This window comes from Oenanthe melanoleuca, chromosome 7, assembly GCF_029582105.1.
Source record: "Oenanthe melanoleuca isolate GR-GAL-2019-014 chromosome 7, OMel1.0, whole genome shotgun sequence".
NCBI classification, from domain to species: Eukaryota; Metazoa; Chordata; class Aves; order Passeriformes; family Muscicapidae; genus Oenanthe; species Oenanthe melanoleuca.
The window spans coordinates 15017351-15031119 of NC_079341.1; the positions used below are offsets into that span (position 1 = coordinate 15017351).

The 13769-nt window shown below is 37.6% G+C and overlaps 1 protein-coding gene across 1 annotated transcript in view; it reads left to right on the plus strand.

Annotated features, from left to right (window-relative positions):
* TTN (titin) overlaps positions 1-13769 on the plus strand; it is a 235634-nt gene that overhangs the window by 133889 nt on the left and 87976 nt on the right. Inside the window, exons 175-195 of the mRNA XM_056496551.1 lie at positions 1440-1490; positions 2125-2520; positions 2714-2989; positions 3220-3495; positions 3622-3761; positions 4224-4350; positions 4435-4698; positions 4807-5073; positions 5203-5466; positions 6000-6139; positions 6266-6392; positions 6505-6771; positions 6857-7123; positions 7586-7852; positions 7931-8070; positions 9009-9135; positions 9888-10030; positions 11968-12091; positions 12961-13227; positions 13363-13460; positions 13583-13751. Of these exons, the coding sequence (XP_056352526.1) occupies positions 1440-1490; positions 2125-2520; positions 2714-2989; positions 3220-3495; positions 3622-3761; positions 4224-4350; positions 4435-4698; positions 4807-5073; positions 5203-5466; positions 6000-6139; positions 6266-6392; positions 6505-6771; positions 6857-7123; positions 7586-7852; positions 7931-8070; positions 9009-9135; positions 9888-10030; positions 11968-12091; positions 12961-13227; positions 13363-13460; positions 13583-13751 (4197 nt within the window). The remainder of the gene's footprint in view (positions 1-1439; positions 1491-2124; positions 2521-2713; positions 2990-3219; positions 3496-3621; positions 3762-4223; positions 4351-4434; positions 4699-4806; positions 5074-5202; positions 5467-5999; positions 6140-6265; positions 6393-6504; positions 6772-6856; positions 7124-7585; positions 7853-7930; positions 8071-9008; positions 9136-9887; positions 10031-11967; positions 12092-12960; positions 13228-13362; positions 13461-13582; positions 13752-13769) is intronic.

Here is a 13769-nt window from a genome sequence, read left to right on the forward strand (position 1 = left end):
GATTACAGGAGGAAAGGCAAGTGAAGTTCCCGTGGGAGAGCATGAAAAGGGAGCCATATCTGAGTCAGTAAAGATGGTTGCTATTCAGCCACCACAAAGTCAAGATGAACAACAGATTCAAGACATTCATACCATTCAGGATGAACATAAAGAAACTCTAGCTCATAAAAGTAGAAAAGATAAAATTGAAGAAAAGCAAGCTACAGAAGGTATATCAGATGAAAAAACATCACCTGAACATGGCATTGGAAAAACCACATCTGGTACCATGAAAAAAGAGAAGGGAAAGCTCATAGACAAATTATCATCAAGCAAAGGCATCCTTGCAAATGGAGAAGATACTCACTCCTCAAGCACAGGTAAGGTAATAACTTCTAAGAAAGCAGAAGGAGAGAAAGAACACCAGAAATCAGAACCTGCTCATCTGGCTGAGCAGGCCACTAGACTTTGGAGTGAAAATAAGAATTTGGATGCACCTGGAGAGCCATGTGAAGTTCTGGATGTTCCAGCAAAGTCTCATGCAAAGCGAGGTGAGGAGGACTGATGCCACATTCTTCCACGAAGTGCTTGTGCCATTTGCTTCAGGAGAGCACCGCCTGCCATTGTGTTTTAGTAACACCATTTGCAGTTCATCAAGTCTGTCAGCTTTATTGGCATTCAGCCACTCTTCACGTGTTTGTCTTACCTTTCTGTACACTCAGCTGTGTGATCACTGTTCATTGTCTTAGTCTTATACTTTTCTACGACTCCATGAATCGTTCTGTGTGCCATTGTCTCCTCAGGAAAACTCACTCGTTTTTTTCTAGCATTTGTTTTTCCATCCACTGCAATAAAATCTGTCCTGCATTTCATCCATATCATTCTCCCATTAAAAGTATCTTTTATATTTCTTTTCACAAAAAGGTAATGAGAGGCCTCATAGCATGGGTAATATTTTCAAAAGTCTGTGATGATTCATCACAAGTTAGGTTACTAATAGTAAAAGTACCACATTGTTTTGAGACATATTCAATTTACATAGCTTATCATTTTACTATTTTTTTAGTAAAAGTGTGTGGGTTTAAAAAAAAAAGCTCATATAATTTTAATAGGCATTTAAACTATTTTAGCTGACAGGTGGGTATTGATTAAGGGCCTAATCTTAAATCCAGTGTCAAGGAATGACAAAATTTTACAAATTTTGGACAACACATTAAGGAAATAGGAACTTTTAAGCTGCCTGTTAAGCTCTACTGATGAATATGTCATTCCCACACTTCAGATTGAGATACAGACAGCATAAGTGCTATAAAAATAGAGATATGTTTATATCCTTTCTTCCCTTTTTACATGAAAAATGAAAAAATCTGATATGTAAAATAAATGCTTGTCTTAGTTTAGTATGTTAGTAAGTATGTTTATTTAACTACATTCCTGATAATCTTGCTGTTCTACTTCAGAGGCCAAGCCATCAAAAGAAGAATCTCCAAAGGGTATCAGTCCAGTCAAAGGTAAGGTATTACAGGCAATACCTTGTCATGGTTTAACTCCATCTGGCAATCAGGCCCCACACAGTAACTCACTCACTCCCCTATGGTGGGAGGGAGGAAAGAATAAGAAGGGTAAAAGTGAGGAAACTCACTGGGTTGAGCAAAAGCAGAGCACACAAACAAAGCAAGATAAGAATTCATTCACCACTTCCCATGAGCAGGGATGTGTTCACCCATATGCAGGACAGCAGGATTCCATCCCTTGAAGGGCAAATGTCATAACTCTGAATGTCCCCCCTTCTTCTTGCCCCTCCTTTACATACTGACCATAACACCATATGGTGTAGGATATCACTTTGGTCACTTGGGATCAGCTTTCCTGGCTGTACCTCTTCCCAATTTCTTGTGCACTCCCAGCCTTCTCAGTGGTGGGGCTGTTTGAGAAGCAGAAAAGGCCTTGGCTCTGCAAGCACCTCTCAGCAATCACAAAAATATCTCTGTATTATCAAGATTGTTTTCAACACAAATCCAAATATATAGCCTCATAGTCACTGCTTAGAAGAGTGTTAAATCTCCCCCAACCAAAATCAGCACAGCCTACAATCAAAAACAACTAATCAGGATTAGTTTCTTAATTTCTGAATCTTAATTACAGCCAAGAAGACACCATCACCAGCAGATGCAGAAAGAAGGAAACTCAGGCCAGGCAGTGGTGGTGAAAAACCTCCTGAAGAGCCTCCGTTTACTTACCAGCTCAAGGCTGTACCACTGAAGTTTGTCAAGGAGATGAAGGATATAGTGCTAAAAGAGGCTGAGTCTGTTGGGTCTTCTGCAATCTTTGAAGTCCTCATTTCACCATCCACTGCAATTACCAGCTGGATGAAAGATGGAAGTAACATCCGAGAGAGCCCAAAACACAAGTTTATTGCTGATGGCAAGGACAGGAAGCTGCATATTATTGATGTGCAGCTGTCTGATGCTGGTGAATATACTTGTGTGTTACGACTGGGGAACAAAGAGAAGACCTCGACAGCCAAACTTATTGTTGAAGGTATTCCCTATTTCAAATTTATAAATAGGCTAGCTACTGCTCAAGCTAGAACTGGTGCTTTATAATTTTACAGTAGTTGGTAAATGTATCCTTCTGTTTCCCTCAATCACTACACATATTATTATATAAGGTATTTCTGCATCACGTGTTCTATATCTAAAGGAGACAAACCAAAATAATTTGTTTCCCACAGAACTCCCAGTGCGGTTTGTGAAAACCCTTGAAGAAGAAGTGACTGTCATTAAAACCCAGCCACTGTACTTAACATGTGAGCTTAACAAAGAAAGGAATGTGGTCTGGAGAAAGGATGGTAAAATCATCAAAGCCAAGCCTGGGAAATTTGCTCTGGGTGTTATTGGTTTGTCACATTCCCTCACAGTCACTGATTCAGATGATGCTGATGCTGGCACTTACACTGTTACTGTGGAAGACTCTGAACTGTCATGCTCATCTTGTGTTAAGGTAGTAGGTAAGCAACCAAAATCATGTTCTTTTTTCTCTCTAGGGTATTTGGGCTACTTTAAAATTATGAAAATTTTCTCATTGTCTTAAAATATAAGTGGACAGATAAGATTTTTACAGCTATTAAAACTTCTTGTAATACTAAATCTCTTAGTTACTATTCTTCTTTTTTATGACATATCTATTTTTAATAAAAGTCTGCTAAGCTGTTTTCTTGTGTAATTTTTTGTCATGCAGAAGTCATAAGGGACTGGTTAGTAAAACCCATAAGAGACCAGCATGTTAAACCAAAAGGAACAGCTACTTTCAGCTGTGACATTGTCAAGGATACACCAAACATTAAATGGTTTAGAGGAGATGAGGAAATCCCTGCTGAACCCACTGACAAGACAGAAATCTTGAAAGAAGGAAATAAAATTTTCCTGAAAATCAAGAATGCTGGTCCTGCTGATGTTGGAGAATATGCAGTGGAAGTTGAAGGTCGCAGATACCCCGCTAAACTGACCCTTGGTGGTAAGGAAGCTATTCCTTGGATTATATTTAATCTCCTTGTATAAACAAACAAATAATTAAAGCCTGAATTATTATAAACCTCTATCAAAACTCGATCTAATCATATATGTGTTCATTTGTGCATAGAGCGTGAAGTTGAGCTTCTGAAGCCATTAGAGGATGTTACAGTTTATGAGAAGGAAACAGCAAACTTTGATACAGAAATATCTGAAGAAGATATTCCTGGTGAATGGAAGCTGAAAGGAGAAATCCTGAGACCTTCACCTGTAAGCATCCTTGAATTTTACAAAACTATTGATTTAAATTAAATTCTGTGAACAGGTTCCTTGAATCTTTATGTTAAGACATGTCATTACTACTCGGTCCAGAATATATGATTAAAAATACTGATTCTCTAAGCAAGGATTATATTTTTTATAAAAGCTAAGTTTTGAAGGCCTTCATTTTCTTAAGGTATTACAGCATGTAGTTCAAGCAATAGTAGAAATATCCTTTATATTTTGTAGGAATGATTCTGAGATTCTAAAGAAGTGTGGAATGTTGAAGAAATGTACTCCATATTTTAATTATTGAGTAAAAGTGTTCCTTGAAAAGCAATTTCATTCTTCCCACCTGACTCTTTACCATATCTACAATGCTTATGAAAATCCCTTAATTGAAAACACCCAGCAGCAAGGCATTTGCATTCCACTGGTATTTGTATTTAACCAAGTCTGTCATTTTTCCAGACATGTGAAATCAAAGCTGAAGGAGGAAAGCGCTTCCTAACCTTGCACAAAGTCAAGTTAGACCAGGCTGGCGAAGTCCTTTACCAGGCTCTTAATGCTGTCACCACAGCTATCCTGACAGTAAAAGGTAGGATGGCCCACAGGTGTGCACCAGCTTGGGCAGGGCTCACACAGAGCACATTACAAATGATGGGTTATCTTTTGCTTCCAGAAATCGAACTGGACTTTGCTGTGCCCCTGAAGGATGTCACTGTTCCTGAGAAGCGCCAAGCCAGGTTTGAATGTGTCCTTACCAGGGAGGCCAACGTTATATGGTCCAAGGGCACTGATATACTCAAGATTGGAGAAAAATTTGACATCATTGCAGATGGAAAGAAGCACATTCTTGTTATCAATGATTCACAGTTTGATGATGAGGGAGAATACACTGCTGAGGTTGATGGCAAGAAGAGCACAGCAAGACTGTTTGTGGAAGGCAAGTATTTTCTCCTGAACAAAAAAATTCAAGAAAAGAATAAAGAATATATCTTTCAGGGCTACATTACCCTTTTTTTCTGATTGTATTTATATGTCTACATTACAGGTGTGAGGCTGAAGTTCATATCACCTCTACAGGATCAAACAGTGAAAGAGGGGGAAACAGCTCAGTTTCAGTTTGAGCTTTCTCATGAAGACATGCCTGTGAAATGGTTCAAAAATGACAAGAGACTTCACACAAGCAGAACAGTTTTAATTACTTCAGAAGGCAAAGTTCATAAACTAGAAATGAGAGAAGTAACACTTGATGATATCTCAGAAATAAAGGCTGTAGTCAAGGACATGAGCACACAAGCCAACCTGAAAGTCTTAGGTACATAAATAAATGTAAAACCTGCTGTAGAATAAATATTAGCAATTTTTGTAAGTAGAAAGCGACAAAATATTGACATTTTAGTATATTTATATGACTAATTTTTCTTATCCACTGTGACTTTTGTAGAGGCTGATCCATATTTCACTGTGAAATTACAAGACTACAGTGCTGTAGAGAAAGATGACATTACTCTGGAGTGTGAACTAAGCAAAGATGTGCCAGTGAAATGGTACAAAGATGGTGAAGAACTAATAGCTTCCAACAGAATTTCCATAAAAACGGATGGCTTGCGCCGTATCCTGAAGATCAAGAAGGCTGCAGAGAGTGACAAAGGGCTTTATGAGTGTGACTGTGGAACTGACAAGACAAGTGCCAATATCAGCGTTGAGTGTAAGTAATCGTGTCTTCACTAGGGGGAAATACCAAAACCTTTGTAAGCCAGTTAGACAGACAGGCACTCTCTAGAGAGCAACACCAAAAATGCACCTGTGGAAAGCATGGTGTTATGATGAATGGATGAAATACCTAGATTTAAATTTATTAAAAGTAATTACAACAGACAATGTATTTGACAGCTACAGATAGCTGTTATATAGACTGTGATGATCAGTTACTCTCTTTGTCCAGTTACCATCAAGAAAAAACGAATCAGTTTAGTTCACAGATATCTGGGTTAATTTTTAGGAAAAATATTCTTATCAAAAATAACTGAATTTTCAGACATATTATAGAAGGAGGTGGTAGACTGCCAACTTGCTGCTTTTCAGGAATAGGTTAGGTAAACACTTACTGGTCATAGCATTTGAATGCTCAAAAGAAGGAAAAGGGAGAGGCTTAAGATGCTTTCTAGAATTATATTTCTATGGTATACAATTTGTGAGTAAACAGATGCAAATTTTTGATTTTTTTATTTTTATTTTTAGCTCGCTTAATTAAAGTGGAGCGCCCACTGTATGGAGTGGAAGTATTTGTTGGTGAAACAGCACGCTTTGAAATTGAAATTTCTGAGCCTGATGTCCATCCTGTATGGAAGCTAAAGGGAGAAACCCTAACACCTTCACCTGTAAGGATTCTTCTTTATTTTTAGACCATAATTTCCAGTAGGAAAACATGATTAATAATAGTGTTTTCTTAGTGGTTTCTAAGAAAATTAATATTTGGGGTGGGATGTGTGTTTCCTTATCACCAGGACTGTGAAATCATTGAAGATGGGAAGAAGCATATTCTTGTCCTTCATAACTGCAAACTTGATATGACTGGAGAAGTGTCTTTCCAAGCTGCCAATGCTAAAAGTGCTGCTAATCTGAAAGTGAAAGGTACAGTCTGCACTTGGCCAACATTTCCATGTGTGTTTCAGGGCGTGAGAACAGATCTAGTGTCAGAAAGCATGGTATGAACTGATCTGAAAGAGCTCTTCTTTGATTTCAGAACTGCCTCTTATCTTTATCACGCCACTAAGTGATGTGAAAGTCTTTGAGAAGGATGAAGCTAAGTTTGAATGTGAGGTATCCAGAGAACCCAAGACTTTCCGCTGGTTGAAAGGAACAGAAGAGATCACTCCTGATGAGAAATTTGAAATTATTTCAGACGGAACAAAGCATGCTCTGATTATTAAATCTGTTGCCTTTGAGGATGAAGTGAAGTACACATTTGAAGCTGAGGATAAAAGAACAAGTGCCAAGCTAATTATTGAAGGTTTGTTCATCTTTCTAGGGAAGGTTTGCACCACTTACTTGCCCAGTTTATGTTGATGACGTTATGACATGTTATGTTGTTACAGGTATCCGCCTGAAATTCATCACTCCTCTCAAGGACGTTACAAAGAAGGAGCGAGAAACTGCAGAGTTCACTGTGGAGCTCTCCCATGAGAATATCACTGTGGTCTGGTTCAAGAATGACCAACGACTGCATACCAGCAAAGTGGTTTCAATGGCAGATGATGGCAAATTCCATACACTCACAATCAAAGATCTTACTATTGATGATACTTCTCAGATTAAAGTGGAAGCTATGGGCCAATCCTCAGAAGCTAAACTCACTGTTCTGGGTAAGAATACAAAAAAAAATTGCCTGATGTATATTATTTGAAGAGTTTTATTAATATAAAATAGCAATCAGAAAGACTTGAGGTTGGCCTAAATCTAAATTATGATTTTGAAAATCTAGCAATTTGAATTTCCTCCTTGGGCGTCCATTTACCTATTCACAAAGGATGATTACAATAATTTTAAAACTTCATGCAAAATTGCAAAGTTAGTAAATAAATACTTAAAACAGTGCTCTAAAATTTCTAAAGCATCAAAAATTTGTCAAAAATATTAGTAATGCCCTGAATTGTTTCATAGGTGTTTATTGTTTTCTTTTTTTTTGTAGCAGAACTGTGAAAAAAGATTATATTTAGTCCTTCTTGCAGGATATAAACAAAAAATATGTTTTATGGTAGAAACTAGTTGTTCTTTCTGGAAGATTCAAACTTCAGGCTGAAATATGTCTTAACTTTTGCTTGCAGAGGGAGACCCTTATTTCACTGGGAAGCTGCAGGATTACACTGCTGTGGAGAAAGATGAAGTAATCTTGCAATGTGAAATCAGCAAAGCAGATGCCCCAGTGAAATGGATGAAGGACGGCAAGCCAATTACTGCATCAAAGAATGTCGTTATTAAGGCTGATGGCAAAAAGAGAATCCTTATTCTCAAGAAAGCTTTGAAGAAAGACATTGGACAGTACACTTGTGACTGTGGTACTGATCAAACCTCTGCTAAACTTGATATTGAAGGTATGGTTATTCTAGTGGGCTGCTCTGTAGAGATCTCTTGCTAGAGACAGGGGGAGTTAATAGTGTTTTCTTCTCCAGACCGGGATATTGAGATTGTGCGACCCCTGTACAGTGTGGAGGTGGTTGAGACAGAGACTGCCCGTTTTGATATTGAAATCTCTGAGGAAGGTGTCCATGGCAATTGGAAGCTAAAAGGAGAACCCTTGACTGAATCAGCTGTAAGCAAATATTTAATGATTTTTTTTATGTGTCTCAATACTTTCCAGGGAGATGGGGCGTGAGGGAGAGGGTGATGCAGAAACTAGATTTGATCTCCTTCTGCTTTCAGGAAGAGTCTCTATATTAAAACAGTGGGAGCTTTAGTTAATAGTGTTTTAAATGCTGTACAGATGTAATCCAAAATAGCTAAATAATAAGTTATTTTTATGCAAAACAGTACATTCTGCATTGCTAGCAATACCAAACAATCATATATCCAAAGTGCAAAGACCTCGTGGAATTCACTAAAACATAATGACATTTAAAAATGCAAACTTCGTATGGCATGCTTTTTCCAGTGGGTTTTGAGTTATACTTAGTTTAAATAAATGTTGATCACATTTCCAAACTTTTTTCATTTCTATGACAGCTAAAATTGGTGTAAAATTGTGCAGAGCTTAATCAAATATTCTAAGCTCCTTGCTGGAAGGATCTGGGAAATAAAGAAACAACACAATCACAATTGGCAACAATTTGGCTTCTATGTAATGGTACCAATGTGAATAATACACAAAGATCAGATGTTACATGAAAATCACTGTCTAGATATAAGAAGGAAGGGTCTTCTCAAGGAAAGGTCACAGCACAAGCTTGGCAATTTCTGGTTCCCTTGGGGGAGCTAGGCCTCTGACTGGTCTACATATATATTAATATATTGGCTACTCAGCATAGGAATGTGTTGCCTGCTGCCCTTTCTTTCCAAGAGGAAGCTGTCTGCATTAGAGAATTTGAAAGGAAAGGCCTATGAATGAATATTTATAAGGTATATTTCATGTGGGTGTAAGAGTTGTGAATGGAGTAGAAGAAAACAGAAGCATGGTATGAGAAGTAGGGGTTCTTTTGGTGAGGATTACAAAAGAAATATACTGGAAAAATTATTTCAATTCTGTTTTTGCAGGAATGTGAAATCAAGGAGGAAGGGAAAAAGCACTTCCTTACACTGTACAATGTACGCTTAGATCAAGCTGGTGGAGTGGATTTCCAAGCAGCAAATGCCAAGTCTGGAGCTCACCTTCGGGTGAAACGTAAGTGTCTTTTAAACTGAAATAAATTGATTAGTTAAGTGAAAACATGGTACTCACTGCCTCTTTGGAGTGGATAGCAAATCTCTATACTGTGTTGAACCCACAGCAATGCTTTCCAGAGCAGCAATTCAGGGATTAGTTACTCAGGTTGTCTTAATTTTTTTTTTGTTAAGGAATGCCCTAAGTGTTTTCTAACCTTATTCATTTATTCATATAGAAGAAGTAATATTAAGGAGATGGCCTTGAAGGCTGCTTCATGGTCTGGCATCATACATGCTGTTATGAAATCAAATATTGCAAGCAAAGGCTCTGCTGCATCGAAGGGTCACGTGAGCTGGAGGGGATAGGATAACAGTGATATCTGGGGATAGGGTTAAGAGCTTGATGGACAGGGACAGACTACAGGGCTGAAGACCACTTGTTTCCCACTCCAATCCCAGCCCTCACTATTTTGGAAACACATGCCTTATCTAGCAACAGGCACGCAAGGCTTGGCAAGGAGACAGATGCAGAGCAACTTTGCTGCTGACCTTGTTCAATTTAAAGAAACACGCTCTGCAAATAGGAAATTGTAGGTGACCAGCCCTCCCCTAAGAGCCCAGGGTGGCCTCTTCTATTTAGGGAATTTAAAGAGCAGCATTGCGATGTCTGGCTCTCCTGAGGGAAGCCACCATGGAGATTAGTACCTAAGGGCAGCAGCTCTCTCTTGGGCAAAGTGACTAATTTAAAAATTATGTCTTCTCCTTACCAAGCTCGAGTAATTGGCTTGCTGAGACCCCTCAAGGATGTAACAGTGACAGCTGGGGAATCAGCAACCTTCGACTGTGAACTCTCTTATGAGGGAATCCCCGTAGAATGGTTCCTGAAAGGAAAGAAACTGGAGCCCAGTGATCAGGTAAAGAAACTAAACTTTACTTTTTCTCATGTTTCCTCCTCCTTCTTCTCTTTCAAGTCTCTTCCCCTTCTTTATTTCTTGTTTATTCTCTGCCAGTTGAAGTGCTAAGGCACAGCAATATTGTAGTTCTGCTGTGTCAAATGCTAAATGGTCCCTAAATCAGATGCAAGTTTTCCCCAGAAATTCCAGTATTCTGGGATACTACAATTATTTATCATACAAAGGGAAACTAAGGTTCCAAAGTATCAATCATTAGAACAGTGATTTTGTACCTGATTCTGTTGGAGACTCAGCCACAAGGATACTGAAAAATTTTTGCTCAGGTTACTTGTGGTTACAGTGAGAGGATTTTGAAAGGTGCTATTAGAAAAAACCTTTTTTTCTCCTGAATGCTGAGTTGCAGTCCAATTCAACATATAAGGGGATTAAGAGGATTCAAATTCCATTTCAGGCATTTGTTCTGGCTCTCCAGATAACTCTCTGGGCAGATTTGCTTGTCAAGCACTTCTCACTAGCTATTTTTAACCCTTCATCAAGTGCTGGCTCTTAACTCTGAGATCTGAGCAGCCTGGAATGCAGTCAGTTTAATGTTTAAAGCTAATGGTAGGGAAAATAAATAAAGAAACATAAATTAATACATTAAGACATGGAAATGGGTATTAATGGTTGTAAGACTTCTTTTTTTGCATACTAGGCCTAAAAAGTAATGCAAATTCAAATAAAAGTTGGAAACCTAAGACAAAGTAAACTTTCAAGCCATTGCATGACCTAGCAAAGTTTCAGAACCTGTAATAGTGCTGCTAATAGTAATTTGGTATAGATTGCTATTTCTTTTAAATATAACTTTTAACATTTTTTTTAGGTTTTACTAGATCTTTCTGATCTTTAAGAAATTTGCATAAATTAAAACGATTTACTAAAATAAATAGAATGTAGAAATAGGAAAATCAAAACATATCATGATGATAAGGGACCCTATTACAGTAATTAAGGACAGATAAACAGAGTTGGAACTCAGCAGATGAAATAAACCAAGATAATTATTTTTGAGTTTCAGAATAAAAGTGTGAAAAGCTATTGATCAGTGCAGGGGATTGAAAGTTAAAACTGCCTGGCAAGAGAAATATTATATGTTTGGTATTCTGTATAATGGAATATTATTTTGGTCTATTCTGTCCAAGCTATCATTTTAATTACATGAAAAAAAAATCAGATTTCATGCAGTTTACATATACAGTCAAAACTGTCATTTGAACAGTTGAAACTTTATCAAGAAGAAATTGAGGGTAAACCAGATATATTTACTCAATGCATCACTTTCTATCCATTTAAAATAGCCTCTTGAAACATTTACAGCTGTCTTTAAGAATCAATCTAATTGTACAAGTGTTTCATTTTAGCTGGTGCTGATTCAAACTATTTTATTACCTCTGTGGCTGGCATTTAGCTGAACATTTATAACCCTTATCCACTGAAGTGTTTTGATTTTTGTTTACTGTGATTACAAAGTAGAATCGGCAATAGGTCATCACAGAAATTAGTCTTTTAGGCAGAATTTTTTACCAAATTTCAATAATAGAAAGTCAAATTGGCATTTCCAGAAAAGTGTATGTGGGGGGTACCAAACCTCTATTTCTGCAAAAGTTTTTACTTTACATGTAGCCAGCAGTAATGCCAACTTTCCCCATAAGTTTGCTTATTTTTTTTTATTTCTTAATACCTGTTCAAAATAGACATCATCTCCAGTCAGCCCCAAAATCCTCAAAGCTTGGAGGATTGAGTTAAATATAGTATATACAAGAGGAAGTTGTCAAAATTCCACATGAAAGTGGACAACTAAACTCCACAAATCATAAATAGCAGGCTATTTCATGAAATATATCTTAAATACTTGTTGTAGATGTTACCAAAGGGGTTTTTTTTTTGTATTTTGTAAGGTTGTGACCCGTGCTGAAGGCAGAGTTCACACACTTATTCTTAGAGATGTCAAGTTAACAGATGCAGGAGAGGTATCACTGACAGCAAAAGATTTCAGAACTCAAGCAAATCTTTTTGTGAAAGGTAAGTCGGTCATTTTGGTTAAACCATAATCAGCATTAATGGTCCATTCATGATTCATCCTGCAATAGGAAGCTAATACACAGTATTTATCAAATGGCTGGGATCATTTATACAATATTCAACTGGTAGATAAAAAAAGCCACTCACTTAAAATCTTTGCACTTCACAGAAGAGCTAAACAAGGGGAAACACTGGAAATGGTTCAAATCTGGGAGATGAACCAGTTCATTAGGGTTTCCAGGGCTTTGCTGCAGGCTTGAACATTCAATTGGCCTCAAGAGGCCCCATGGATACCAGCCTTGGTGGCTCCCAGAGGCTTTTTCTGTTCTTTTGAGCATCCAGAAACCTGTGAGAGTATAACTGCACCATCAGTCAAGGGACAACATAGCATTGTCTGTATATCCTCTTGTACTGCTTGCAAGCTGTGCTATCATTAAGAAGTAAAAGAACTGTACACACTGATCCAGTAAGTCAAGGAAAATTTGAAAACAAAAAAAAAAACAAAAAACCTAAGCATTCTCTAAGTTCACACTATAACTTTAGAGTTACTGAGATTACATGGGTATGGTTCAGCTAAAGAAATTGAGTTTCAAGGCTTTATTATGACTTTTTATTAAAAACTCCATGGACAAGGATATAATTGTCTAATTTTCCAGTAGGCTGAAAATGAGGAAATTACCAGAATTAACAAAAAATGTCTGTGTATTAAAAATAAAAAGTGTTTTAAGCAGCCTTCAGTAGGGACATCTAAGAGCCTTTTTGAGTATTCAGTCAAGGAAAATTAGTAAACAGCATGGGACAGTTCTGTACAAGCAGAAGACTGGCTGTAATTAGATCTTTTCTATCAAAAATGTATCTCTTTCTTTTAGAACCCCCAGTTGAATTTACTAAACCACTTGAAGACCAGACTGTTGAAGAGGAAGCCACTGCAGTACTGGAATGTGAAGTTTCCAGGGAAAATGCAAAAGTTAAATGGTTCAAAAACGGAGAGGAAATTCACAAATCGAAGAAGTATGATATCATTTCTGATGGCAGGGTCAGAAAACTCATCATCCGTGGCTGCACTCTGGACGATGCAAAAACATATGCCTGTGATGCTAAGGATTTTAAGACATCATGTTTTCTCAATGTGGAGCGTGAGTAATTCAGTTTTCTACAAAAAGTCTAGGTGCTGCAGTGGTGTCTGTGACTGGCAGTAGTATCAAGGTTGGCAATGTTTTACTTCTCTAGCATAGACCTCCCTCTTCTAAAAATGTTCTATTCTCTTACAGCTATTCGTCTCGACTTCCTGAAACCCCTGACTGACCTTGAGGTTAAAGAAAAAGAATCTGCTCGGTTTGAATGTGAAATTTCTCGTCCAAATGTCAAGGTCTGTAGTGACTTCTTAATCTCCTTCAGCCAATGGGGAAAACTTTGTTACATTGCTATAAAAGAACACACTGAAATCCATTATGAGCATGTCAATAACCATGTTAATTTGTTCTGAAACAGGTGAAGTGGTTTAAGGATGGCATGGAAATTAGAAAAGGCAAAAAGTATGACATAATTTCTAAAGGTGCAGAACACATTCTTGTCATCAGTAAATGTGTCTTTGATGATGAAGCTGAATATTCCTGTGAAGCAAAAACAGCTCGGACTTCTGGCCTACTTACAGTGATAGGTAAACACAGTGTTTTAT